We start from the raw sequence: 26550 nt of genomic DNA, 5'->3' as shown, positions 1-26550 counted from the left end.
TTGTAAAGAATCTGCTGTTTACTCATCAAGGCCACATCATTTGAAGAAACTTAAGGCCAGGGTCATAAATACAATTTAATGAAGTGACTCAGCAACTGGAGAATGTTTTGAACAGATTGGAAAATTAGATTGAATATTGTATCAGGAAAGTTGGCAGTGAGGTCAATGGCTAGAAATGTACATGTCTGTGTGAAATAACATGGATTTTGCTTTTAGGCTTTATTGGCACCATGTTTATAATATATGCATGCCTCTATTATTAAGGTCAAAAGTGTCTAAGGACTTGCTAAGCACTATATTTTGAAGTGGCACAGTTAGGAAGAGATATGTAGCAACAGTGTGAACATTTTAGCAACCAAAATATTTGGAAATCTAAACTTAAGTGCATTACCAGTCAATTTGGGGGAGAAGAAAGTCTTGTGTTTGATTTATACATACTGTTGGCCAAAGATAGGCTTGATTTAATTACACGTACAGTTTATGTTTGTAGAAAACTTGACCTTCAAGATAATCAGAATTATTTCTCGGCCAACCTCTCGTCCCAGCCATCATTATTTCTTACTATGCAGTAGAGATACGGGCACTGAGCCAGTCCTCCAGGAATAGAACACAATGTAAACCCAGGGGTCTTGACTCCATGGTCCAGTGAGCTGGTTATAAAATGACAAGGAAACCTGTGAGAAAAAGGAAGTCCATCCACTGAAAGATGGCCTTTAAATATGAAATGCTGCAGATCAGGCATGAACATGTTATTGGGTTTTGAAGCAAATAATACAACCTCTTTTGATTTCAACATTAAATTAATAAAGTAGGAAACGATGGCCTGCTTGCTTCATAAAATAGGCACTCTTTCATTTCAGAGCCACTGGCTTGAATTCGAAGATTTAAAGATTGTAATAATATTAATATCTCTCAGGATAGCAGTGTCTCAGAGTTATTAGATGGCTTAAGGATGGCCCCTAGCTAGTGGTCTCACAGTAGCTCCTGTTGTACATATAAGAGCTCTCATTAATTAGCACCTTTTGGACAATTCCAATGAAGAATACTGGCTTTGTGTTCTGGGTAGAGAGAAGGTTGACTCAGTAACTGTCGAACATCTATAAACCTCTCCTTGTTCCTAAATCTACTTGGAAGGAGAGTTTTGTGTAAAAGAATGTATAAAGACACTCCCCCCTTCACAAAAGTGGCACCAAAGAGTCAGGAAACAAAGATGATAGTATGCTGTTCTGTCTAGTCCTAGCCCTGACCAGTGTGCAAAGTTCTTAAAAATTAGTTACTGAAATAATTATAGAAAACTCCAGTTTCTCCATGTTAGCTTAAAAAAAAGAAAGAAAGAAAGAAAGAAAGAAAGAAAGAAAAAAGGCTGCCTTCCAGGGATGGTTTTATAAGTTTTTGTCAGTATTTTCTAACAAGGAGTGATCAACTCATTTCACACAGATGTGGAATCTCTCTCTTCAATAAGGACTTTCTTTTATCTCCAGTGAGTGTATCTCCATATAGACCTGTATTTTAAGTGTAAAGGCCTATTTTAGTGTTTAACTAGTCTCCTTCGGTCGTGGGTGATGTTTGCAATTAAAGTAGAATTTTTCTAGAAGAAATACAAGGACCACTAGCTTTACATCCCATTATTTATATACTTTTTCAGCATTGTTTATTTAAAGTAATAAAAAAACATACAAGGAGTGTTCCTTTCATGGCCATTGATTGAAATGATGACCATTTGGCCTGGGGTTAAGTGCATGTTTGTTCAAATAAAGCAAATTAAATTTAAAGGCCAGAAATGCTGTGAGAAAAATATAACTGAATCAATTTGAAGTCACTTGGAGATTACAAGGTTGTTTACATTCTGTCTACAAGATTTGTACCTAAAATTATCATTGTAGACTACAGCATTTACTGTCAGACTTCTCTGACTGCAGTACCCAGTGAGAAGTACTTTGTACATCACGAGCTGGTACAGACACTCACACATGTGCTCATACGTATGTGAGTCTATCTTGAGCTCCATTTCATTTCCACCATTTATTTATCTATGTTTCCAAGGCAAAGTCTTCTTGAAGGAAAAAAAAATAAGCCTTCATCAAATAATACTTGTATCATGTGTGAAGTACTCTGGTAATTTCCAATCTATTTAACTGCATTTCATTATAAAAATAGTTATGATATATTGAAATAATTCTATCATCCACTGATAATTGTGACCCATATTTAAACAAAAATGCAAATGAAGGCTTTTCTTTAAATGACTACAGAGTTACTTAAAGAAGAAAAGTTGTTTTACTTTCCTGAAGTATAAAATGAATATCTTGGTTTAGTGATATGCTGGATATCCATGTGGTCCTTCCACTTTATATAATCAATTAAATTTTTCTTTACATTATCTTCAGTCCCAAATAATTTTAAATATTCTCCTTTCTGAAATGTGTTCTTTACATTTTCTGCCTTCTGTATGGGAAGGTGTTCAGTGAAATGTAAGTGGAGGGCCTTGAAAACTTGAAGTCGCAAATTCAGAATAAGAATTGTATTTTGGTATTAGTTCTGTATTTATTAATTAATTCATTTAACAAACATTTGTTAAGCATTCAGAGACTGTGGTAGGCATTATAATGGAGGCTAACATTTATTGAACATGTGTATCAGGTACAGTGGCAAGCTCTAGGGAATCCTCTGTGGGAAGTACGATTACTCTATCAGTTTTACGGGTGAGGAAACTGTGCCACAGGAGATTAATTAATCTTTATCCAGTTGAAGCCCGGTTTTGAGCTCAGCAATTTTGACCTCAGAACTCACATTCACAACCACTTTAGTCTTAATTATTTCTGTTATCATAGGGCAGAAGATGAAAGACATAGTCCCCTCTTCAAGGAGGTATGAGGGGTAAACAAGCTTTCAAACCAGTAATCCCACCGTGGTGTAATAAGTACTGGGATGTGTTGCCTGTGCGGCATGAGAAAAGATGTTTTTGACCTTGCAGGCGATTGGAGTTAATGCAGAAATATTTCATTAGGGAAAAAAATGTTTTTCAACTGTTTGAAGGACAGAGACCACTCATATGTTAACAGACTGCTTTACTTTTTATATCTGAATGCATTTGATACATTTGAGATATAAATATTCACCGAATGTATGTTTTTGGTTTGTTTTGTTTTGTTTTTGGAAAGCACTATTTTTGCCAATGTTTTGACAAAGTAGCCAAAGCTAGTAAATTTTGTGGGCAGTTTGCCAACAGTTGTTTCACACAATACACATAGAAACTAGAAATAACCAGGGCCCAGAACTTTGTGAATGCAATAGTCATGTGCCAGGTGCTTGAGGTGTTAGTAGAAACCATGTATGTGCCCAGAGCTGAGGACACCGCTGGTAAATGTTTTCAAAGGGAACCTGTTCATTTCTCTATTGGCTTTTGCTTCTTGGGTACTAGTGTGTTTAAAATTTTTTGATTTAGATTGCACAGAGCCCCCCATTCTGGTACCCAAGATTTTCTAAAGACAAGAAGGGAAGGGGGACATTTATCTCATTGCATCTATCTTTGCATTGAGTAGGTAGGTAAAATTAAGAAAGTTTCTAGAAGTCTCTTTTTGGCTAAGTTCCTCCTTTGTATGTGCTCAAGAGTGGCTTGGACAAGGGGGTTGCGGTTAAGAGAGCCAGACAATTTTGGTTTTGCGAATGTTTTTGCTGTACCCATTCTTCGCATGCTTACTGCATTCTGATGTGTCAGGGGCACAAGTGAAGTTTTATTACGTATGTCAGGAAGAAAGGTGTCTTTGAGGGAAGTGTTTCATTCAATAAATTGCAGATTTACAGTACATGAAGTATTTGTTCTAAAGTGGAGTCTGTGTGGCCCCAAATTTCAGTTTCCATTATCTTCGTGTTTAGAGGAGATGGAATGAAAAGATCTCGAGTGTAATATGTGGTCCACCAGGGTCTGTTGCTGGCTGTTCAGAAAAATGGAAAAAAAATGCATTTGGCGCATTCTTAGAGCCCTGTGTTCGTGTATGTTCCCAACTAAGCACAAAGTGTACAGATTCTGCTCCCAAGGAATTTACTGTATGATGGGGGAAGAGGATTTATCGTAGCACAATGCGAAAGATGGTTAAGTGCCATAAATAGGAGGTAGAACTACTGCCATCTCAGTTCAAAGGAGGGAGAGACTATTGCCAACTGCAGTAGAAATACATATATATACATTTTAGTGCATTACAGTACACATTTCTACAGCAACAACATTTGTCTGCAAATGTTACTTTTGTATATAGCATTTATATTTGCGGAGTACATTAATTCCCTTTAGATGCTCAATTCTATCCACCCCCATCCTACAAAAATGTGACATGCATAGGCTGTCTTTCCTAATAAAGAGATATTGTAATAAGGAGAGGTTTTATTAAACTAATGCAATAACGACATTTTCTTTAAGGATTTAACACATCATTTTTAATAATAAAAATCAAATTGTCATTGTTGTGCCCTGTATACCTTTTATTCAAATCAGCCTAAGTACTCTGGCTTCATGGCTAAGCAGTACTCTGGGGGGTGAAGGGGGGGTGAGTATTTTCAGCATTACACAAATGAATTTCAGCATTCAGCTTCATAGTGGGGTTGTAGATTATGAATATGGAACCCAGGGAAACCTGTTTATATTCGTGAGCAGGGGTAGGGGGGAAATGCCTCTCAGGAGCGTCTAGAAGGAAATGAGATTGGAGATGAGGAAAGGACCAATTTTGTTAGGTCAGCTTTCGGATGGTAAGATGTCAATACTTTCTACAGCCATGCAGCTGATTTTATAGCTTCGATAACTGTGCATTAACCACCAAGGTGTAAGAAAGAGCTCACTTTGTATGATCAGGCTCAGAATTTGGTTATTACCTGATTTTTCACAAAAGAATACCAGTTTTTGGCTCTCCCATCAGCTGGAACCAGACATTTCAGAACTGTGTGTGAAAAGTAAGGCTAACAAAAAGCGTGTAAACGTGAAGAGTGGAGACATGATGAGTAAGATGGGAAGAGTGTCTGTGGAAGCTATTAGGGTTTTTGTTTATTTGTTTGTTTGCTTGTTTGTTTTGTAATTCAAGGGAAATGCATGAAGACAGGTCATGCTCAGGACAGGATGAAGCATTGGCCGAGATGAGTGACAAGGCCCCTTCCACCTTCCTCTCTCTCTATTTTAATCTGTGAAATGGGGAGGGAATGGGATATGTGTGTCTTTCAACCTGCTTATTGGTTACGACATCATTTATTTAAAGCAGTATAGACATGTGAACTAATTATATTTTCCGACTCACTACCACGTAATACATATGTTTCACCTCATACATCCTTGAAAAGTTGTAAGTTGATTTCTGAAGATCATTAAATAGCTTTTATACTTTGTTAATACATCTAACAATAAATAATTAAGATATATTATTAGGAGATGGGGTTTATGTTCTCTAAAATTGATCTTTGTTCAGATTGGAACTCAATGCTTTCGAACTGTTTGCTTATATGATAAATGAGTATTCTTTCGTTGAGTTACTTTAAAGGTATATGTCACAATAAATATGTGAACATTGCATGTTACCCTTTATACCTCCCTCTTCAACTGCCACAAACAGAAATGTAATTTACAGAAATGAAAACAGTCTCCAGCTAGCTTGAGGCTTTTTCCAAGGGGGAGCTCTGGGGTTTGCTGGGCCAGTTTCCTCAGTACACACCTGGTGTATATCACTTTAAAAAATAAATTATGCCTCATTAAATTACAATTAAATGGAATCACGATCATTTGTTTTTCTGGAAGGAAGATGTTTTGCATATTGAAAGCCTAATTTGTTGCAGGTGACAAAAAGGCTGAACAGATTATCTAATATCACTTCATTTTGGGGGTAATGTTTGCTGGTTATTTTGTGTATACTCCAGTAGTTCAGAGTTATATTAATGTGGACTCTAGTATTTTCACTTCAAAATATCTTCTACTGCTCTATCAGTTTTTTGTACTTTTTTTTTTTTTTTTTTTTTTAAAGCTTTTAAAGAAACAGAAACTTCTCTTGGCATTCTGGACCAGTCATGCTCTTTCTTTTTCTAACAGTGTTTTAACACAGGCCTGTCTCTCCCTTGCTTCTCCCCCTTTGCCTCGTCTCCTCATTATCTCTATATCCATGTTCTATGTGTATTTCAGATTCCAGCCGGGTTAAGTCCCACTTCTTCCGAATGTTTTCCCCGAGTCCTGCACTTGGCAGTACTTTTACTCTCTTGTGAACGGAGCCGGCACTCATTCTCTCTGGAATTTATGACACATGTCAACTTCTACGTTGTGTTTCTATAAACCAACATACAGTGAATTCCTTGGCAGTGGAATCTGTGACTTCCTAATATCCTCATCCCTTTCTGAGGTTCATACCAAATCATAAATAAGAAATGAATTAATAGACTGGTCTGTCATTTTTTGGTAAAAGGCACATAGAATTTGGGGGTTCTCTAGATAATCATTGGGAGGTAGAGCCCACAAAATTACCAGGAGTCTGGGAGATGTGAAGAATGAGTGTCTTGTTAAAATCTAGGCAGTCATGACCTCAACTGTTCTGCCAGTCTCGGGAAGACCTGAGAGGCTTGCGCTCAGTGTTCCTAGAACACAGTGCAGGTTCTGGTTCTCTTCTGCTCCATTAAAGAATTAAGGGCCCGGGGCGCCTGGGTGGCTCAGTGGGTTAAAGCCTCTGCCTTCAGCTCAGGTCATGGTCCCTGGGTCCTGAGATCGAGCCCCACATCAGGCTCTCTGCTCAGCGGGGAGCCTGCTTCCTTCTCTCTCTCTGCCTGCCTCTCTGCCTACTTGTGATCTCCATCTGTCAAATACATAAATAAAATCTTAAAAAAAAAAAAAAGAATTAAGGGCCCATCATAAGCAATTTCTCACCTGTTTCAGATAAGGCCTCAAGGGCTAGTGCAGAAACTTAGAACTAAACTTTATAGAGCCAGTCGTGGTAATGTTTCCCAAGCATTTCTCAATATCAGCGTGGATTTTACACACTATAATCTGGGGCAAACTATATAAAATGTTGAGAAAATATGGAAATCATAATACCATAAACAAAAAAGCTCATCAACAGAAATTGCAGATTTAGAAATTATGAGGTGATTTAGTTTGTTGCAAATAAATATTATTTAAAATACTAGAGGGCGCCTGGGTGGCTCAGTTAATTAAGCATCTTCCTTCAGCTCAAGTCATGATCCCAGGGTCCTGGGATTGAGTGCTACATCGGGCTCCCGGCTCCATGTGGAGCCTGCTCCTCGCTCTGCCTCCTTCTGTGTCTCTTGAAAAAAAAAAAAAAAAAAACTAGAAATAATAAGTACATCAATTTTTCATTTTAAAAATGTGCCCTAATTCTTTGTTTTGTTTGTGGAGTGGAGATAGCCTATATTAGCCCCTGAGCTAGATGGCATTATATTATCTCTTGTGCTTTTAATTATTTTGTTTTTATTGAATTTTCTGCCAACGTCATATATTCCTTGTGGGTACTGGAAATAATATAAAACTTGCAAAATCCCCCATTAAAAGGCTAAGGAGAAGGCCAATTTGAGGTTCTTTTTGCCTGACTCCCTTCTTTTTTCCCTGGCTTGTAACCCACGAGCTGTTGTGCAAGGTGTCTTTCTTCCCTGTGCAGATGCTCCCTCTACTCCTTTGCAGTCAACATGTTTCCTGGTCTTACATAACCTCAGCTAACACCGTGCTGGGAATTGTAATAATCTTTCCCTCAAGAAGGCTCCATTGCCTACAATGAGGAAAATTCTTAATGACCACTTTACTCAAGACTTGCAATATGTTTTAATATGATTACTGATATGAAAATGTAATAAGCAATATCCTGGTTAATTTATTAATTTCCTTCAATTTTCACATTCTCAATATTCATGACCTTTCTGTTCATCAAGGTACATCCTTTTTTTTCCCAGCGCCCAGGTGCCATGTCGTATTCTCTGATTCTCGGGCTGGGTAATGGGAATGTTCAAGTGACACCTCCTGCCCGGCCGGTTGGTCATTAAAATGCCAGACAACATAGTGGCAAGGGCTTTAGGAATATTTATGTGAGATACATTATTAATTCATGTTCAATTCAAGACAGTTTCAATATGATAAACATTTACTTACCCTGATAATTAGATAAGGTGGTTTGTGCTATAAATTATGCCATAGATTTTCTTCTGATTCTTTTTTTCCCCCATGACGATTTTCAGCTAGCTAAATAAACTCACTCTACATTCATGAGCCCGTGGAACTTGGACTATATTTTTAAAAATTCCAGTTGAAGGAGTGAAGAGCATATAAATAACCAAAATGAAAAAGACTCAACAAAACAACTAAAACTCTTTTTGTGCTCACCAGTGAGCCACTTGTTATTGAAAATGTCTGAGGTAAAAAAAAAATCTGCTTTGGGACCAGGGCTACACAGATGAGACTTTAAGTAAATAATTTAGAACAGTGTTCTCCTTCTCTGGGGCAGTCCATGGAGGCAGCACTGGCCACCTTGTTGGTTTGAGACTTTATCTTCAATTAGGCAAATGAAACAGAGGCAATAGTATATTCCCCCAGGCCTTCAAAATACAAACATTGTGTCTCATTCACTTCGGAAATGATGCTGATGAGCAAAATCATTTACAAGGATGCTTTGTCTTGATTTTTCTTAGAGATGGATTTATTTCCCTGTAAGATTGTCCAAAGTGTAAAAAAAAAATTAAGGGAAGGAACTCCACAGTTTCTGTGTGAGGGAAAAATAAAGTCAACCAAGCCAAACAAGAAACGAGTAAAAGACCTCAGAATAATTTTTTTATTGATTAGGCGCGAAGAAACTTGCTATTTTGAACAATAATGATAAGTTATAACAGTTAATAACAATAATAATAATAGTTTTTGTTATTTCACCATTTTGTATGTTAAGATCTCTCCTTCCCCTTGCAAAAATAATTTCACAGAAGAATACTTTTACAAATTTTGCCTTTGAGATACCGTAACTATAATTGTCAAACAAGCATAAAGAATATATCCAGGCAGACCCTAAAATTCCTCCAAATTTCATAGCCTGAGATTTATTAAAATGCTCAAGTTGCTTATACTAGAGAGAGAGAAAGGGACAGGAGGAGGAGGAGGGAAGGGACCAAGGACCAACTCATCCTGTTTGTGCAGAGTTCATTACTAAAGAAAGCTCAGAAAACATCCGTCTTAGTGTCTTATTGGTATTGATTTTAAATCCATTTCCCTATTGCCCTTCTACATATTAATTGGGAGTTTTTTTTTATCTTAGGACAAATTCATAATTAATATTTCAAGTTGCTTAATGCAAGTGGAAAGTAGGATAACTTAAGGCCGAACTGACTTTTAATATCAAAAAAAGAATCCATTTCTCGATTGTATAACATTTTCTGGAAGACAGACGTCTCTTGCTTCTTAAAGCATGATAACAGTCATTTTACCGATAACGGTATATTCACATATATGTCCTACCTTTTCCTTTCTTTGGGCATGTGTGCCCACAGACACAGCTTATGAACATACCTGCTAGCTTCATTATATGGCATATTTTATTCTTATTTGCAAAGACTTCTCTAATCAAAGCAACGTAACACCCATGTTGTAGAACTATCATGTGGCATACCGCTTGTCGATTCCTTCTAAATTGTCTTACATGGTATTTTGAGTGTTGGTTACCTCCTTGGAGTGCTGATCGTTGTGTGATGCACATTCTAGTGACATTTGCTTTACTACATTATAATGCATTACTTATTTTAAAAAATTGTCGCTCTTATCCTGAAGATTTCTGCCCAACCAGAACTAGTATATTCTTCTTGCTTCCAACACCTTTTTATATTGAAGGCATATTTTACAAACCTGATAGTGTTTTCTTTGCATTAACATTCCCCTCAGTGGAACTGTCTTTAGCATCTACTTTTCATGATTTGGAGTTGCCCCATGTGTTCTAAGATACAGAGGTGAACGTTTTAGCTCTTCCTGGAAGGATAATCCTAGACTCTGGTCTCATGCTCCTCCCGGAAGAGATGGCCTGAGTTGGAAGTGTAAAGGGACGCCTCTGGGTGATCATCTAACATGAGTGCAGAATAGACGTGTTTTAGCTTTTGCCCGAATGACTTCTGTGTTCCAGCCGTTTTCTTGAGTGCATACTACTTTTCTCCAGATGCGTCAGCGTTTTCCTTTTCTTTGCGAGTTCCCTGCCATCAGAGCACATGAACACAGTAGATTCCTATTTAAAGCTTTCTATATGGATGAGTCACAGATTCAGAAATTATCCTGGCCTAAACGTGGCATTCTCTGATGTGTGCTCTGATCCCTCACCAGATGTGACTGTATTTCCATGGCCTTAATGGTGGGATCAGCTGTTCCCCCTCCTGGGGGGAAAAAAGGTTTGGGTGCCGCCAGGTACATCTACAAGGGTACCGATGGCATGTGTGGTTTGGGAAGCTTTCAGAGGGTTACCACAAGTAATGGCCATTTGCTTTGTGTCTTTTTTTTTTTTTTTGCCATGAGAAACGTCTATATTGAAAACAGTGGCCGGTCACACAGAAATTCAGCCAAACTTTTTTTTTTTATTTTTTTAAGTCGATGTAAATCTCCCATGCTGTTTAAATGTCGGAACTAAATTTACCAAACTTGGCAGATTTGTAAAGCTGAGCAGGACTGCCAAGTGTTCCCAGTTTCAAGCAGAGAGAGTTCTAACAGTTCCTGAAATACTTGTAGGAGGCACCTGGTGGTAGCTGCAGCCCCACAAGCCTTCCGAGCGCCTACCTTGCTAGCTAGCATCTCCGTGTGCTGACGATTATTACAGCGATGATAAAGTGTCAGAATAGAACAGTCCAGAATAAGGCACAGCCCTGGAAGGCAAGCACATTCTCACAAAATCTCCCTGCTGGAGAACCTCGGCAATGAGACCGAGGTTCTTGACATCTCCGCCAGCTGGTTACACCGAACAAATCAAGGGGGAGGGGGGCAGGTGCCGGAAACCGCGCACACACCTGCAGATATGACTTGGCCTGTTCTCTTGTTTTTTTGTCTTCCATGTAATCAGGGATTGTTGTCTGAGATTTTGCGTAAGGAAGAAGACCCTCGGACAGCCTCTCAGTCTCTCTTAGTAAACTTGAGGGCCATGCAGAATTTCCTCAATCTGCCGGAAGTGGAGCGGGATCGCATATACCAGGACGAGAGAGAGCGGAGCATGAACCCCAATGTGAGCATGGTCTCGTCAGCCTCTAGCAGTCCCAGCTCCTCCCGAACCCCTCAGGTGAGATATTTGCTCCGCTGACTTTTCCCTCTGGGCCTTGGAAACATGTTGCCTTCACTGATACGGGGTTGCTCTCAAAAACCGAGAGACTTAATTTGAGGATTTCTTGACTCACTGATCATGTTGCTCCGGGTCATGTCATAGGGTTTATCTTTTCCTGTGTCCTGTGGTGTTCCTGTCCCTTTAGAAAAACACCATTCTTCCACATAGAAGGGACAAGCACGGGTGGAAGGGTAGGCTCCAAAATGTTTCCACACGGCTGCTTAGTTATCTAAGATGGGGCCAGGGGATTCGAGTTGAGGCTGAGTTTGCATAGCAAGAACACTGCTTTTCCTTAAACTGTATATTTATTTGGATACTGAGTGGGGGTGGGGGAGGGCAGCGGGGGTTGGGGGATGTTGGTTAGGGTTGGGGACAGGGGACAAGTAGAGTAGTCCAAACTCCTCTTTATGCAATCTGAAGAAAGACAGAATGGGGGAGAACTCTGTGTGGGGTGTAAGCCTGCGTACGCAGTGGCTAGATCAGAATGTTTGGGGGATCCTTCAGTGAGTGCTGAACACAGCAGTGGAAGGTAGGCCTTCGTGGTTTTCCTTCCTAGGCTGATCCTCCCGGCCAAACTCAGTGACTCAGCTCTCCTTCCCTCCTTTTTGCACACTTTATAAGCCTTCTGATCTGGTCTTCCTACAAATGCGTGCATCTAGAGATGCTGTGTGCTTCAGGGATCCTAATTTTATTAAGGAGTCAAGGTCTCCAGTCAGCCAAGCAGTCTTTCCAGTTCACATGGGAGCCCATTCATTTGTAACCTGCTTTCTATTTCCCCCAGACTTTTACTGGTCAATGGATTTATGATAAAGCCATCTCATTCACTGTTGCTAGGATAGCTGCAAGTTCTATCTCAAAACCAATATTTAACAGGTACACATTTACACAAATCAGAAAAAAATGGGTAGTTTGAAACCAAAGGTTTGTCTGGGTTTGGTTTTTTTGTTTGTTTTGTTTTTTGTTTTGTTTTGCTTTTTTTGCATAGATACTATGATTTTGGTGTTATGAGTATTTTCTAGTAGGTTCCAAGGAACTGATTCAACATAGAAACAGAATTTTATTCTAGTAGAAATATTTGAGCTTTTTCAAGTATATCCATTTTTTTCACACATCATAATTTTTTTTTCCGCTCTGCAATAGATTTTTAATTGAAGATCATTTTCTATCATGCAGTGCCAAATTGTGATACTTACACTTTAGTCTTTGGTGAATTATGGGTTTTAGTTACTGTTAAACCAAAAATAAGTCTCTTGACTGCTTACTTTGGATGAATGTAACTAAGCTTATTTCTTTTTATTTATTTTTTTTAAATCTTGGGGTACATATTGAGCTATTGAGTTGGACGAGTTGTTAATTTGCACTAATATTTACTTCTATTAAATTCACCAATAATTTTGCCACTTTTGAAGCCCAATAAATCATGAGAGAGAGACCAGCCATGCTTCATGGCCATTTAACTAACTCAGAAAGTCACTTCTACTTGTTAAAAAATAACTCCAGTCTGGGTAGTTTATTCTTTGTAGTATTTTTCTAGTGAGATTATTTCTTAGACGTCTTTCCAAAGACCTGATAGATTTCAGGGTCAGACCATTTTACCAGGGAAAACAATCAGGGTCAATATTTTGCTTTATTGAAGAGCGGAAAAATCTCATCTAGAAAATTCCTAGGTAGAAGTGCCCTTTACGGACAAGAATAACAGGGAAATTGATCATTTAATTTCACAGTTTTGAGATTTCTGAGAATACATATAAAATCTTTTTTCTCAAAATATTTTTGAGAATGCAGTCATGGGCACTGGCACTGGTACATTCTCTGGAACTTTCTTCTTCTTCTCTTAAACATCGAGAAAAGGAAGTTATTAAAGTCTTTTAAAACATTTTCTGATTACCTACTTACTCCAACTTCTTTACATACATATCTCAGTAGTAAAGATGCTTAGTAAAGCTTTCATTGTGAGAACAGATGTTAGAGGAGCAACCACTGATGAAGCCTTTAGTCAGAGGCAGCATTCTAGAACACCCAGGCAGCCTACATGGGTTGATGGAGAATATTTCCCAGACCCCATCAACACTTTATTATTGATTTAAAACAAATGGAAGAAATTTAGAATGTTAAATTAAACCTTAAGAGTCCCTTCTTAGAATCTTTGAGTTGGCCAGTATTTCTTGATGTACTTAATGATAAAACAATATAAAGAGAAGAGTGATCATTTATTGAGCACTTGCTGAATATCTGGTGCTGTGAGCGTTTTGCATGAATTCAGTCCTCACTATTTTGTGTTGCTATTCCCATTTTACAGATGAGAAAACTGAGGTTTTCATGGGTCAAATAATTTGTGTAAAGTTGCATGACTGAGTGGTAGAGCTGGGATTTGAACCCTGGTAATTTTGATTGCAAGGCATGAGCTCCTAGCCGGATATTATAGTGCCTTGAGGGGTTTTGTTTTAACCCTGAGGCTTCCAGAGACAATTTGACCAATCAAGTAAGATGAGATAACCAGTGAGGCTAATGAAGAAATTTCAGTTCAGAAAGGCAGAATTGATATGCTAAAATATGCATTTAACAGGAAAAGAACTGTGGATTAACTAGAAATTTTGAGCAGAAGGAATTTCTTTAAAAAAAAAAAAAAAAAGAAAGGAAAGAAAATTGGATTATTATGGTAAGACCCCAAACTAGAAGGCAAGAAGATGTTTTGTAAAAATAGCCCCCAGCCTAAACCGCTGGAGATTTTGGAGGTGGGCCAGCACAGTGTCCTGAGCCTGTGGTCTGGAGCCCGAAACACTTGCGTTCAGATCCCGGTTCCTTCACTTGGTGCTGCATGTCCTTCCAGCAAGTGAAGTATCCTCTTTTCTTTCCAGTTGTCTTCCTCAGTAAAATAAAAATAATGAAGTCCAACTTACCGGGGTCCTCAAAGAATTAAATGAAATAACAAAAGTAAAATACTTTCTGGAGTGACCCAGCCAATGAAAAGTACCGCATACATTGTAGTTATTATTACTTTGTGGTAATTAGAAAATAGTCAGAGGCAGGGAGAGAGGAGAATGCAAAAGTCAGTGAGCACCGTTAGGAATGAAAGCCTTCACAGAAACCTGGGGACATTAAGGCCAGCCTCAAGATGATACGGAGGATATCCTACAGTGTCTAGACTGCACGCTGTGTCTTTCTCGAAATCTTTGTGCTGCTTATTCAGTAGGGGAATAGCTCGGGGCATCCGTAGAGGGAAAGTAACGATTGGTTTGGGATTCTAGGGTAAGTGGAGACAGAAAAATACACAGTTTAGTTCCAATCAACCAGGTGTGCTCAGGAGCCAAAACTCAGGGGTGACTTTTCTTGCAGTCCTGTGGTCAGGGGTTCTGAGAAGGCTTCCCAGCCCCCTCCCGTTACACACCAGAGTAAATGCTCCTGACGGTCTTCTGGATCATGGAGACGCAAATGTTTTAGGTTGATCTTAACCCCAAGAAGTACAGACACTTTCTATATTGTCCTTCATTTGTCTCCGAAGCTGATGGGAAATCATTCAATTAAAACGAGCACGGCAGAATACATAAAACCACAATATGAGTTTAAGGAAATGAAAACGGCACATCAAAGGCATTCTGAAGCCTAGTTTTATGAAATGAAATTTTGTTTCATTTCCACTGATTTCCTAGGTGAAATTAGGTGACTGTCTGGGTAGCATAATGATGATAATGACGGGCAGCCATACATACTCGAATGACATATGTAAAGCTTTAATAAAGAATGAGAGAGACTCAGGGGAGTGCATTAAATTGAGTAATAATTTATTATTTAGAGACCTCTACCCATTTACTCATTTTTTCTGGAAGAATTGGCTCTTTCTCCAAGGTGTGCCATTTCTAGAAAGGGAAACGTAACTGCGTGTGTGTTCTGCATGTGCGTGTTTTGCAGTTAGGTCATCTCTCCCAGTTTGGGGTCCAGAGTAGCCTTCCCTACCTGGGCAGTGTCTGGGACACCGTGAGGAAAGGAGCAGGGTAGACAGGACTCTGTGCTATAGGAATGCGCTGCAATTATTTCCAGTCACAATTAACCTGATTAGAATAATGGACAGGAAGTGTCCCTTTGTAGCTAACGCAGTTTGGCATCAGCTGACTGAAATCCTTTGATAATTTCTGCACAGATGGCTGGGCTGAATGCAGCACTTTTTAAATTATTATTTTCATGGTCTCTTGGTAGGCCAAAACCTCGACACCGACAACAGACCTCCCCATTAAGGTGGACGGCGCCAACGTCAACATCACAGCTGCCATTTATGACGAGATCCAACAGGAGATGAAAAGGGCCAAGGTGTCTCAAGCCCTGTTTGCCAAAGTGGCCGCAAATAAAAGTCAGGTGAGTGGTTTTTTAAACGAGCGAAAGCCAGGGTTGGAATTAGACCGTTCTCCTCCTCCCACCAATAAAAATACATCTGTTCCTATAATGATAATAACAATAATAATCCCTAGGGAACCTGTCATGTTCTGCCTTTTGCTCTACGGTTTGCTTTTATTCCCACTGGAGTTCAAAATAGAGACTAAGTTAAAACCCAGATTTTTTTTTTTCTTTTAAGGTTTTTTTTTTTTTTTTTTCTAAAAAGCATCAGCCTTGACTGCTTTCTCTCATAATTCTAAGCATGGCTATATATCCCTTCTCTCTCTCTCTCTCTCTCGATAAATGAGCGAGACTTAGCGTGTACCGAATAGCATCTTCCTGAGATCCAGTTGGAATCTTGTCTCATCCCCTCTCGTATTCCCACCAGGGCAACTGCTGACTTTGTTATAATAACCTCTTTTCTCCAGCCCCGGAGACACCTTGCCATGTCAGGTGTTTCTTTTATGTGTAGAATACAGTTGTTTTTTCCAGGAGAAAACACATCTGGCAAGGGGGGAGGGTCCCAGAATGAGTGCTAAAATTTATAACAGGAAAACACAGAAGCTTATCCAGTACGGTTTCTTAGTGCTGGGATCGTGGGGAATGGAACACTCCAGGGAAAAGGGTAAGCAGATGCTTAGGTTTTTTATTTCTGAAAACAGCAACAGTTGATGGGATCCACTATCCGTCTCAGTTTGTTTAAAGGGATAACTATGACCCTATCCTAAAAGAGGTTAGGGTGAGGAGCTTGGTTATTTATCCTGAGGATGAATAATTATCCAGTGCAGGGTGGAGGAAACAAAAGTTAGCTGAAGCATAATTTTGAGAGTCCTTTGATTCTGAGCTTGATTTCCTCTGTGGCCTTGCATGACAAATGTTTTCATCCCACATATGTAAATGGTGAAATGGTCCAGCATCTCCTTAACAGATCTTCTGTTGTGTGCTGAAAAGAAAGGGAGTTACTGAATATTGTATTTCTATTAAGCAGGAAGGTTTTCAATGCAAATTAAATTATCATTTTAAAAATGATAGCTAAATATTGTATTTACACTCATTATATTATTTCGGGATTAGCCTTTTTTTTACCTATAGTTTTGCAGTAACCTTACTTAAGTCATTTTTCAGATGTTGATAAAGAAGAGGCGTAGAGTATCAAGGCATTTTGGAGAGATTTGAAATACTCTTTTTCCCTTTTTAATTTCAATGTAGCAATTTTTCCAGGTCATTCTTACGCCTCCCTCATCAGTGAAATCACTGAAATCCAGTTTGCTAAGATACGATGTCCAACCATAGTATGAAATACATGAAAAGAAAACACCATAGAGCCTTCTTAAACTGTTAAATGCATAAAATCCCATGTACCACATGGCAGAATATAATGAGAGCTGGAGCTGTTAAGCGAATAAAGCTGTTAAATGCATACTGCCACTTGGCAAAACTACTGTGCATTTAATGGTTTTCCACTGTGTAATAAAGGACATATGTGGTAAATGTGCAGTGAGTATAAAAGCTACACAATTGATTTTGCAAACCTGCCCCTTCGTGACTTGACGTAAATATCGAAGTTTTGCTCAGTCCTTCTTTCATAAGCAGCGTGGAAGAAAAACGGAAGCCCATCGTCTCGAGCGTCGTTCAAACTGCCTGTGAGCTTTCTGTTGACTTGGCACCATGGCGCTTGGAAATGGTGATGCCTCCAGCCTCCCAGAATAATTCAGGTGGTGATTGAAAGCTGTATCCGCCTGTAGCCGTGAGCTTGGCTCGCCAAATTTGTGATCCCTCCTGAAGAATTCAGGAGCCCTGCTTTTGTGGAACCCGGAGGAAAATGTAGTTCTGGGAATTAATACGAGGAAGGGTGAGAGGGAGCCTCAGTGGGGAAAAGGTGCTTTAAGCTTTTACCTTTTGTCATCGGGATAGCGACCTCATTCTCATTTGTGAATGGGGAACCTTATTGTAAGATAGATAGCTAATGAGATTGGCAAATCAGATGTTAATATTTTTAAAAAATGGTTCCCCCCCAACAATGTGAACTTACCTGATAGCTTCAAAGGCAACTTAACATAAGGTATTTACTCCCTTTTGTACATACCAGCATTTATTTCATAAAGAGCGTATTTTGTGAAATTAATTGTACAGTTTGGTACCTTGCACACATATTTGGTGTATATTCATAAGGTGTGTTTCTGTGTGTGTGTGTGTGTTTCCGTGTGTGACTAATAGTGGAACTTTGGCCAAAGTACTTAGCTTCTCCAAGCTGGGGTGGGAAGTGGCCACACCCTCTTTATTGGATTGTGAGGATGGGGAATACAAAGATACTCTCTTCCTCTCCTACATTTTCTTTCTTCCCTCTCTCTGTTTCTTTGGAGGAATCAGAAGTTCTTGGGAGTGAAGCAAAAGACTAGCGGGGGCTCTCTCTCCTCTTGGCGGTGAAATTAGAAGAACCTTGAATTAGGAACTCTTGTGACCTGGAGTAGGTTTGGAACCTTGAATGCCCAGTTCAAACACGCACAGCAACCCCTTCCCTTCCATTTTACCTTTCTTTTAAAATAGAAACAAACCCTCCATGAAAACTTACCCACCCTTTGGTGTGAATTGCTGTCATCAACTATTACGAATAACACCAGTAACTGTGTGTTAGGCAAGCTTCGAATGAGTTAGAAGGAAAAAGGAAAGGAAGATTTTGGGGGATGCAGGTCGTGAGCCAAGATGATCCCCGAGGGCAGTAGTGTCTAGGGACACAATGGCATGAGGGCTTCAGAAAAGGGGTTGCGAAGGTGGCAACCTAGTGCAGTTTTGTCTGTGGTCCCATCGGTGACAATATATTTATTACTGGAGTGTGTGTGTGTTGCCTTAGTGTGTGGGTCACATGTAGATGCCTTTGTAGGCCACTTTGTCCAGCTCAGCTCCAGCTCCTTTGTTCTGTGTTGTGGTCCATCATCCCGTTCCTCTGAATGTGTCTGTCTGCCCTTGCCTTTCTCTCCCACGAAGAGAAGGAGCCAAAGAAGGGAAAGGGGAAGAAAACAGGAACAGGAAGAAGGTATGCTATATGCATATAGGTTTTTTTCACCTTTAACCTTTCCTTCATTTCAATTTAGGATGAGTGTGTGTGTATGTGTGAATTCAGAGGATTATTTTTTTTTCCCCTTTCTTCAAATGGTCACATTGCTGATGGTCTTCATGAGAGAGAATACACTGTAATCAGTGATTATTTTTTGTGAAATATAAGACTTTAATAGGAGGGATCCTTAGTAGGAGGCATCATTTAAAATCCTACAGGACATTTTCTGACCAGTTCGGTGTGACCCTTACCTATAACGGGCCAGTAGGGAGCGAGTGCCCCGGAGCACGGCCTGCGTGGCTGCAGGAGCTCCTGTCATCTCCCTGTTCCTTTGACGATCTACGGGGTGGCTCGCCCCCTTCCTTGCCAACTGCAGCTTATCACGCACGAGCTGGGAAGTGGCAGTCCAGAGAGGGGAAGTTCCATGGCCCGCCGCAGCCCTCCACGCTGGCCGTGTGCTCTGTGTCAGCATCTCCAAGCACATTCCTTTCCCTTGACACCTACTGCTCCTCTCCCCAGAAACAAATTCACTGTTTCTCTCTTATACTGACCTCTTCTCCTTTTTATAGTCTGTAGTATGTCAGCCCATAGAATGTTGGTGATGATCTAAAGTCGGTGTCCTGGTTTTGTTTTGTTTTGTTTTTTTTGCAGGGACAGTAAATCTTTATTATTTGTGTACTCAGAGACACAACTCTGCAGAGGTAACTGCCTTTCCCTACTGTGTTTGGGTGAGGATGGATGAGGTCGAAAGACTAGAAGGGGCTTATTTCAATTTCTGTCCTCCTTTGTCCCCATTTAAAAAAAAAAAAAAAAAAAAAAGACCTACAAACTAAAGCTTTAAAAGGGCACTGGGTTTGCTTCCCTTTTTTTTTGGTGATGGTGAGGGGGGCTGCTTTCTGCATGAAGAAAGCAGGGGAAGGCTACCGCACTGCAAGGAGAGGCGCGTGACCTGGCTGTGAGATCTCTCAGACGCTGATGATGGCAAGGCCAGCGGCAGACGGAGTCATCTGGAAACAAACAGGGACCCAGGGAGCTCTCTGATGAGGTGACTAGCATGTCCTTATCCCCACCAAGATTTAAAGACCTTGCAGTTCCTCTCCCTGCCATACACACTTTCCTAGTCCCACAAGCTGCAGGAGCTAGCCCTGGAATCAGGGGTAGGAGAGTCTTTCTTCCTCCCGCACGGAGTTAGAGAGGGAGCCATCGTCATGATCCCCGGCAGCTGGGGAAGATGAGCCTCTGGCCATCAGGACACAATTCTGAAAGCCATTCCCCATAGAAGCTGTGTTCACCGTCGTGACTGGGGTTCAGTATGTTCTGTGGTTCATGTACATTAGGATTAAGTAGATTCTGTGTACCGACCTTTATTCCTTCCTTATCACTTAGTTTCTATCAAAAAAAAAAAAGTGTTCCATATTTCTACTGACTTGATAGATTGTGTTCCTAAGTAGAAGGCTACTTTGCTTTAGATGTAGATTACAAACTTAGATTTTAGGAATTTTTTCCCTATCATAAAATCTCTCCTTAAAATGGTCTCATTTGCTTAACAGGCTGAGTGATTTCAAATATGCAGCTCTTCATGGCAGGTCCTTTGAAAATAAAGCCAAAACAAAGGAAAGACACACAAGTTTACATAAAGAAAAACCATGGGTGTAGTATCTGGTTTGTTTCTTTTATTGCTTTATTGCTCTTTGCTTTTGGAGTTTTTAATGACATTCAGTGTGTGTGTTAACGTGTTTCCTGCATTTGGTCAAGGGTTACCAGAGTCATCTTTTCTTTTTCGTTTCTTAAAAATGTGCCAAGCACAATTTGGTTGTACATATTTCTTTTTTAAAGAAATAACCTCTATTTTATGATTAACTAAGTAATAGCATCCCCATTTTTAAAAATTTAGAAAATGAAGAAAAGTATAAAGGTGAAAACATGAATCACCTGTAACTTGACATTGCAGTTACTATTCACATTGTAGAATCCTACTAATGCGTAGTGTGTGCGTGGATATGGACATGCATGTTTATGTCCTAATCGAGATCATACTATACAACACATTGTTATGTGACAAGTTAAAACTGTAATTCTTTTTTTTTTTTTTTAAGCCAACTTCTCATTTAGGAGAGTAGAGTTATGAAGTATGAAATATTACCTTTTATCTCCTTACTAGTTTCTCAGCCTTTAGAAAATACCGCACAAAGATCAGAGTTTTGCCACTTTGCTCAGAAAGATGTTTGACATTTCTCTGATTATGTGCCCTTTATGGAAATGGCTTTATTGGAGCCGGGATAGCGCAGGCTGTTGGAAGAAGATGTTTGGCTGCCCCATCTCTCTGGTATAAAGAGTGACAGGAAGTAATAACCCCACGATACCTTGTGTAAAATGAGTCAGTGGTCTCAGTCTCACTCCTGATGATCTCGCTTTTGCTATGTCCTATTTAGCACATAAGGCAGGTTAAAATGAGGCGGTCTGCAGCCTAGTGGAGGAGCTGTCCCTTCCTGCTGGGCAGGTTCCTTTGTAATCTAATCACACTGACAGCCCATCAAGGAGCAGTTTCTACTTTTGTCCTTTGGGGTATGTTTACTCCAATGTCAGGGCTATCCACCAAATGCAAGTGAAAAAAATTAATGTATTTGCACTACAGTTACCATTTGAAAAAAAGTTATTATGCCAAGTATCGAAGAAATTAGATTTCTCAACATCCCCAAATGCTAGGCAGTCAGCACAATGATGTATAAGCATCAAATGGAGCCCTTCACCCTCTTGGCTTTTTTTTTTCCCCCTCAGGATAATCTGAAAAGATTACATTCTGTTGAGAGATTATGAGCAGAAATTGCCTCAAGATCTCCATATTTATATCAACCTTAGAGTGAGAATTTGGTTCTTTTTACTATCCCTACAATTAATTATGTTAATGTTTCATGCCCTAAGACGACTATTAAGGAAGCCCTTAATTAGATATCAGTAAAGATTAATCACGGAGTCCATATGCAGTTCTGAAACCATAAGATACCTCTACCAGTCGCTCATGGTTTTGTACAGCTGTTCAGCACATCAAGCCACTGCAGAAATCCTTGAGTTACGTTACTTGGCCAGTTGATGACACGGCACCTTTGGAAACTTGCATGTGAAGCAAATCAGGTTGACATATTAAAACTGCTTTCCCAAACTCTCCCAGGCCTCATACAAAGAGCACAAGGGGTTAAACATGTTCTTACAACTGGAGAATGTTGGTGCCTATGAAGAGTTCCTACCACTTTGCTGTAGAAGCTTTGAATCATGTTCCTTTCACAGGGACAAGACCAGGGTGAGGCAAGCTGGTATGGATTTTAAGGAGGCACACGCTTTCAGAGCCACATTCCTTAAGTTTTGCCCATTAATTGTTTGCTTGCCTCACTATGGTCTCAGCTCTGATCTTTCAAAAAAAAAAAAAAATTCTCACTCACAGTTTTCTGCCATGTCTGTTTTTTTTTCCCTCATGCACTTACAAGTTCTTGAGGCAGTTTTCAAAATATATAGTATGATGTCACAGGTATGCAGAATTTGGACCTGAAGTCAGAAACTGGAAATATTTGGTTGTTTTCTGCTTGGTGGTTCAACCTAACACGTTCTGCCATTAATACCTTTCTAGTATTTAAGTGGAGAAGTACAAGATTTGAGACTTATTCATCTTTTTGGCAAATATGGATGGCTTTTTCAGGTGCATGTTCCCATGTGTGCATGTATGTAACTGTGTACATATTTGTATAAAATCATACCAGCTTTCTACATTATTATATAGCTGTGTTTATCCCATAGATCTTTGGTAAGGAGGACAACAAGGTTTTATGAAATCTCCTCTTGTCTTGAGACTTCCATAACAGAAGTTAAGGAGTTGCTCTGAAATAAAATTTTCATTACTCTCAATTACAGATTCAATCTTTACAAACACATCCATAGAAATGTGAGTGACATGCCCAGAGACAGCTGAAAATTGGTCCCCATGAAAATAGTTTAGAACTTGGTGTATAGTTTGAAAAACACAAAAAGAAGCAGATCATTTTTACTTATCACATTCAAGGTATAAAATAATTAACCTTGAACTGTAACCAAATGTTCGGTACAAACCTTTTTTGGGGTTAGATGACCTCCTCATCAGGGAGTCCCTGAAGCCCTTGACAAGTCTCCCTTGCAGTTTGCCTTTTATCCATTTCAGTGTTCTTGATTAGGTTATCTTGAATCATTAGGGGGTTTATTTATTTTAATAGACACTTATTGGATTCATGAAAAGAGAATTTGGTGACTAGGAAACAAGAGCTGAATATTATCTGGCTCATTTCACACTTCAGAAGAGTCTCAACCAGCGGAAGAGAAATCCTTTCACAGTTACCAAAGTTTGTTTGGGGACTTTATGTGCTTCCATTTAGAAAGCGACTGTCTGTGGTTAATAATGTGAGTTTTCTTCTGAGACGCTCAGAAAACATTTCCTTTTGGTTACATATGCTGACATTTTCTGTATTGAGGACGTGGGTGAGTAAATGGCCTTTTCCATTTCTGTGCAAGAAGCTTTGAGTCAGTCTCCTGAAGAACTGTTCATTTGCTGACTTATTCATTCATTGGAGTTCCTAGAGGGGCAGAGAGGGTGGAGGGTACTTACTACTTGTAGACTGAGTTCCCTTAGCAGCTCTGTGGTAGGCACTTGGAGCAGCACAGTACTACAACATAACAACATAATGACTGTGACAGGCCTTGCCTCCAAGGCAAGTACAAAATTACCTGAGAGGAACAGTTATGTGTTCTGTCTCTTTGTAGATCAGACTAGGCCGTAAACTTGTGCTTGTTGCTAAGCAAATTCTGGTTTGGATTTATTCTGAAATATTAGAAAAACCAGGAAATTTGTAACCAGCATAAAACTTAATTTTTTTTTTTAAGGGAAAAAACATGGGACCTGGGAGAAGTTGGAGTCATTACTGGTGTCCTGGGGTAGGAATACAAGTAACTTAGTACACAGTGACATTTCAGTACCACGGACAGGAGCCTTTGTCTTCCCATTTGCTTCCCCTCCCCCATCACGTACGGGTGAGGTTTGGAGTTTATGGGAGTCAAAGTCATTTCTATTGGGGTCCAAACTCAAACACTGGTCGTATTATTGTTTTGTGAAAGACCTTCCTGGTTATTTGGACATTCTCAACCTTTAGCATGTAGTTTGGAGAATGTCATTTAGTTATTGCCTACTTGAAAATTTTAAAGCTATAACATTTTTTATAACTGAAATAATAAGATACTACCCTAACTGATTGACTTTTAATCCAGGAAAGCTGTGAAAATATTTGTCATATGAATAACAAAACAACAAACACACAGAGAAAAGAAAAGAGTTAAAATGATGAGAACAGATTTTTTTTTAATGATTGATATAGCTTGGTGTTTACAATATATGTCATTTTTTTGTTAGAATGGAAACTCCTATTGGGTGAAGCATATGAAGTGTGTGCTTTCCCATTACCAGGCCATTGTGGGTCCTGATTATGCTGTAAAAGGAAAAAAAATCTAGGCAAGGATAAGTGGTGTTCTTGACTTTAACATATTCTTTTCCCTAAGGACTTCTTGGTAGGAAGGGAAAACAGAACAAAGAAAAAAAGAAAGAAAGTCAATCCTCTGTCGTATCATTTTGAAACCTTCTATAGCTCCCATAGCCCATAGGATTAAGATGAAATTTCTTTGCATATTATTCTTTAAAATCTGACCCCATTTCTGTTTCTAGACTGTGTTAGCCCCACAAAGTTGCTTCACATTCCTGGGATGTGATAATTTTCTAAATCTCCGCATTTGCTGATAATGCTTTCTCTGCTTGGAATGTGCTACTGATCACTTCCCTTCCCCACCTAGTGACTTCCCCCACCTAGTGAACCCAGCTTTACTGTCAAGATCCACTTTATATGTCATTCTCTATGATGATATTTTTCCTGAGCTTCATAGTCAGAATACTCCCTTCCTTGCTGATGATCTCAACTTTGTCAAGAAAAATAGTCAAGACAAATGATACACGTAACATACCAGCACATTGCGTGGCACATAGTAGATAGGTGCTCAGTACAAGATTAGGGACTGAATTAATATTCTGAGAGATCCGTCACTGTTTGCATTTATCTGTTATATATAAAATGCATGAATATATAATGTAAATTGGGTCACCCCATTTTTTTAATCATATTTATGCATTAGAGATAGGAAAACAAACCTCAGAACATTGACAGGTTCCTTCTGAGAAGCAGGACTCCTCTCCAACTGTAACATTCCAGTAGGCTAATTTCTATGCACTCAGATCATTTCAGTTCAATCCAGTGAACATTTATCAAGAATCTTTTTAGTATATACGCTGCACAGGCGGGCACTATTAAGCATCTTTGACGTGTAAGGAGCCACGCTGCTGTGAAAATGCTAAAATGAGTGGGAAACCAACCCTTTCCCCCCACCCCCATCAAGAAGCTGACGGGGATGACATATCCCACCTGTAATAATCACCAAGTTGTAGAAGAGTATAAGCGAAATGCTCTGGAGTCCCACAGGAGTGAGCACACAGTTCTTACACGTCAGCTGAGACCATGTCAGCTGAGCGTTGGAGCACAGCTTCTCACGAGGGATGGAAGGTCGAGTGTGAGGCCTTCCAGCGAAGGGAGTAACATGAGCAGTATCAGTTGTGCTCAAACCCTTGTACTTCACTTGGCTTCCATTCTCCTAAACTAAGAAAGTTCAACTGACCATGAGAATATTCAACCAGCCTTTGGTTAAAACTAAAGAGAAATCATCTCATACACAGGGATGGAAATACCAGCCGTAGTCAGAGTCTGTGAGTAATTCACCACGGCTGGAGCACAAAGTCAACAGAAGAACTGATGGGAGACACAGGAGCAACTTGTGGTTCTTATTGTTGCCTTTTTTAACGCTTTTCACTTGGGAATGAGGGAATGAGGGGTACCTCTCATTTTTTAGATTTTTAGGTAGATTTTTAGGTGAATCTTTAAAAGATTTTTATTAAAGATTTACCCAAAAATCTATTAAGGATTTTTGAGTAAATCTGTAATAAACTATCAATTTACTAAAAGATAAACTATGGGATTATCATTGAGCTTTTAAAAACAAATAATGGCACATGGCTTCAAGTCATAAAGAGTCCCAATACATTTGCACCTGATTTGTTTTGTAAATTTAGATTGACGTGCAACTTTTCAGGAACACACGGTTTGTGTGAGTGTTGCCTCACCTGCATCGTTGGAAAGGGTGGTCAGAGTTGTTTTTTTGACTGAAAAACATATTTGTTTAGAAGGCTGATTAGATGGCTAAAATAAGATGTTTATAGATATTATTTACTTACGCACTGAATGCTTGGGAACTGTTTAACCACTGATTGCAAAGATGTAGCCTTTAAACTTACATTCCTTCTCTGGGTTCAGATTTTGAAGTTTTAACCCTAAATATTTTAACCCTAATTTTTTTGTTTTAACCCTAAATTCCTTGACGTCATGACACTTAAACACCACGTATGTTTTTCTATGTAACTTTAGGTGTTTTTGTATTTTTTAACATTTTTCATTTGTAACAAATTTCAGACTCACGGAAGTGTTGCAAAATAGTACAGTTTCCATATATGCCTCACCTAACTTCCTCTAAGTATCACCATAGTGCAGTTATCAAAACCAGGAGATTAATGTTGTTTTAATACTCTTAATCTACACTAAAAAGTTCATTCCAATTTCAGTAGTTTTTCCACTAATAGCATTTTCTGTGCCATGATCCCATCCAGAGACCATCCTGCATTTAATTATTATTTTTCTTAACTGGTTCTTCCTTTTCCCT

The 26550-nt window shown here is 39.3% G+C and overlaps 1 protein-coding gene across 3 annotated transcripts in view; it reads left to right on the top strand.

Annotated features, from left to right (window-relative positions):
• Nucleotides 1-26550, top strand: part of SATB2 (SATB homeobox 2) — a 186202-nt gene that overhangs the window by 122212 nt on the left and 37440 nt on the right. For all 3 annotated transcript variants that reach the window (XM_044241236.1, XM_044241237.1, XM_044241235.1), the window contains 2 exons: nucleotides 11046-11258; nucleotides 15495-15650. In XM_044241236.1, the coding sequence (XP_044097171.1) occupies nucleotides 11046-11258; nucleotides 15495-15650 (369 nt within the window). The remainder of the gene's footprint in view (nucleotides 1-11045; nucleotides 11259-15494; nucleotides 15651-26550) is intronic.

Source organism: Neovison vison, chromosome 3 (assembly GCF_020171115.1).
Source record: "Neovison vison isolate M4711 chromosome 3, ASM_NN_V1, whole genome shotgun sequence".
Taxonomy (NCBI): domain Eukaryota; kingdom Metazoa; phylum Chordata; class Mammalia; order Carnivora; family Mustelidae; genus Neogale; species Neogale vison.
Note: the sequence above shows the minus strand (reverse complement) of the source record. Positions and strands in the feature narration are given on the sequence as shown.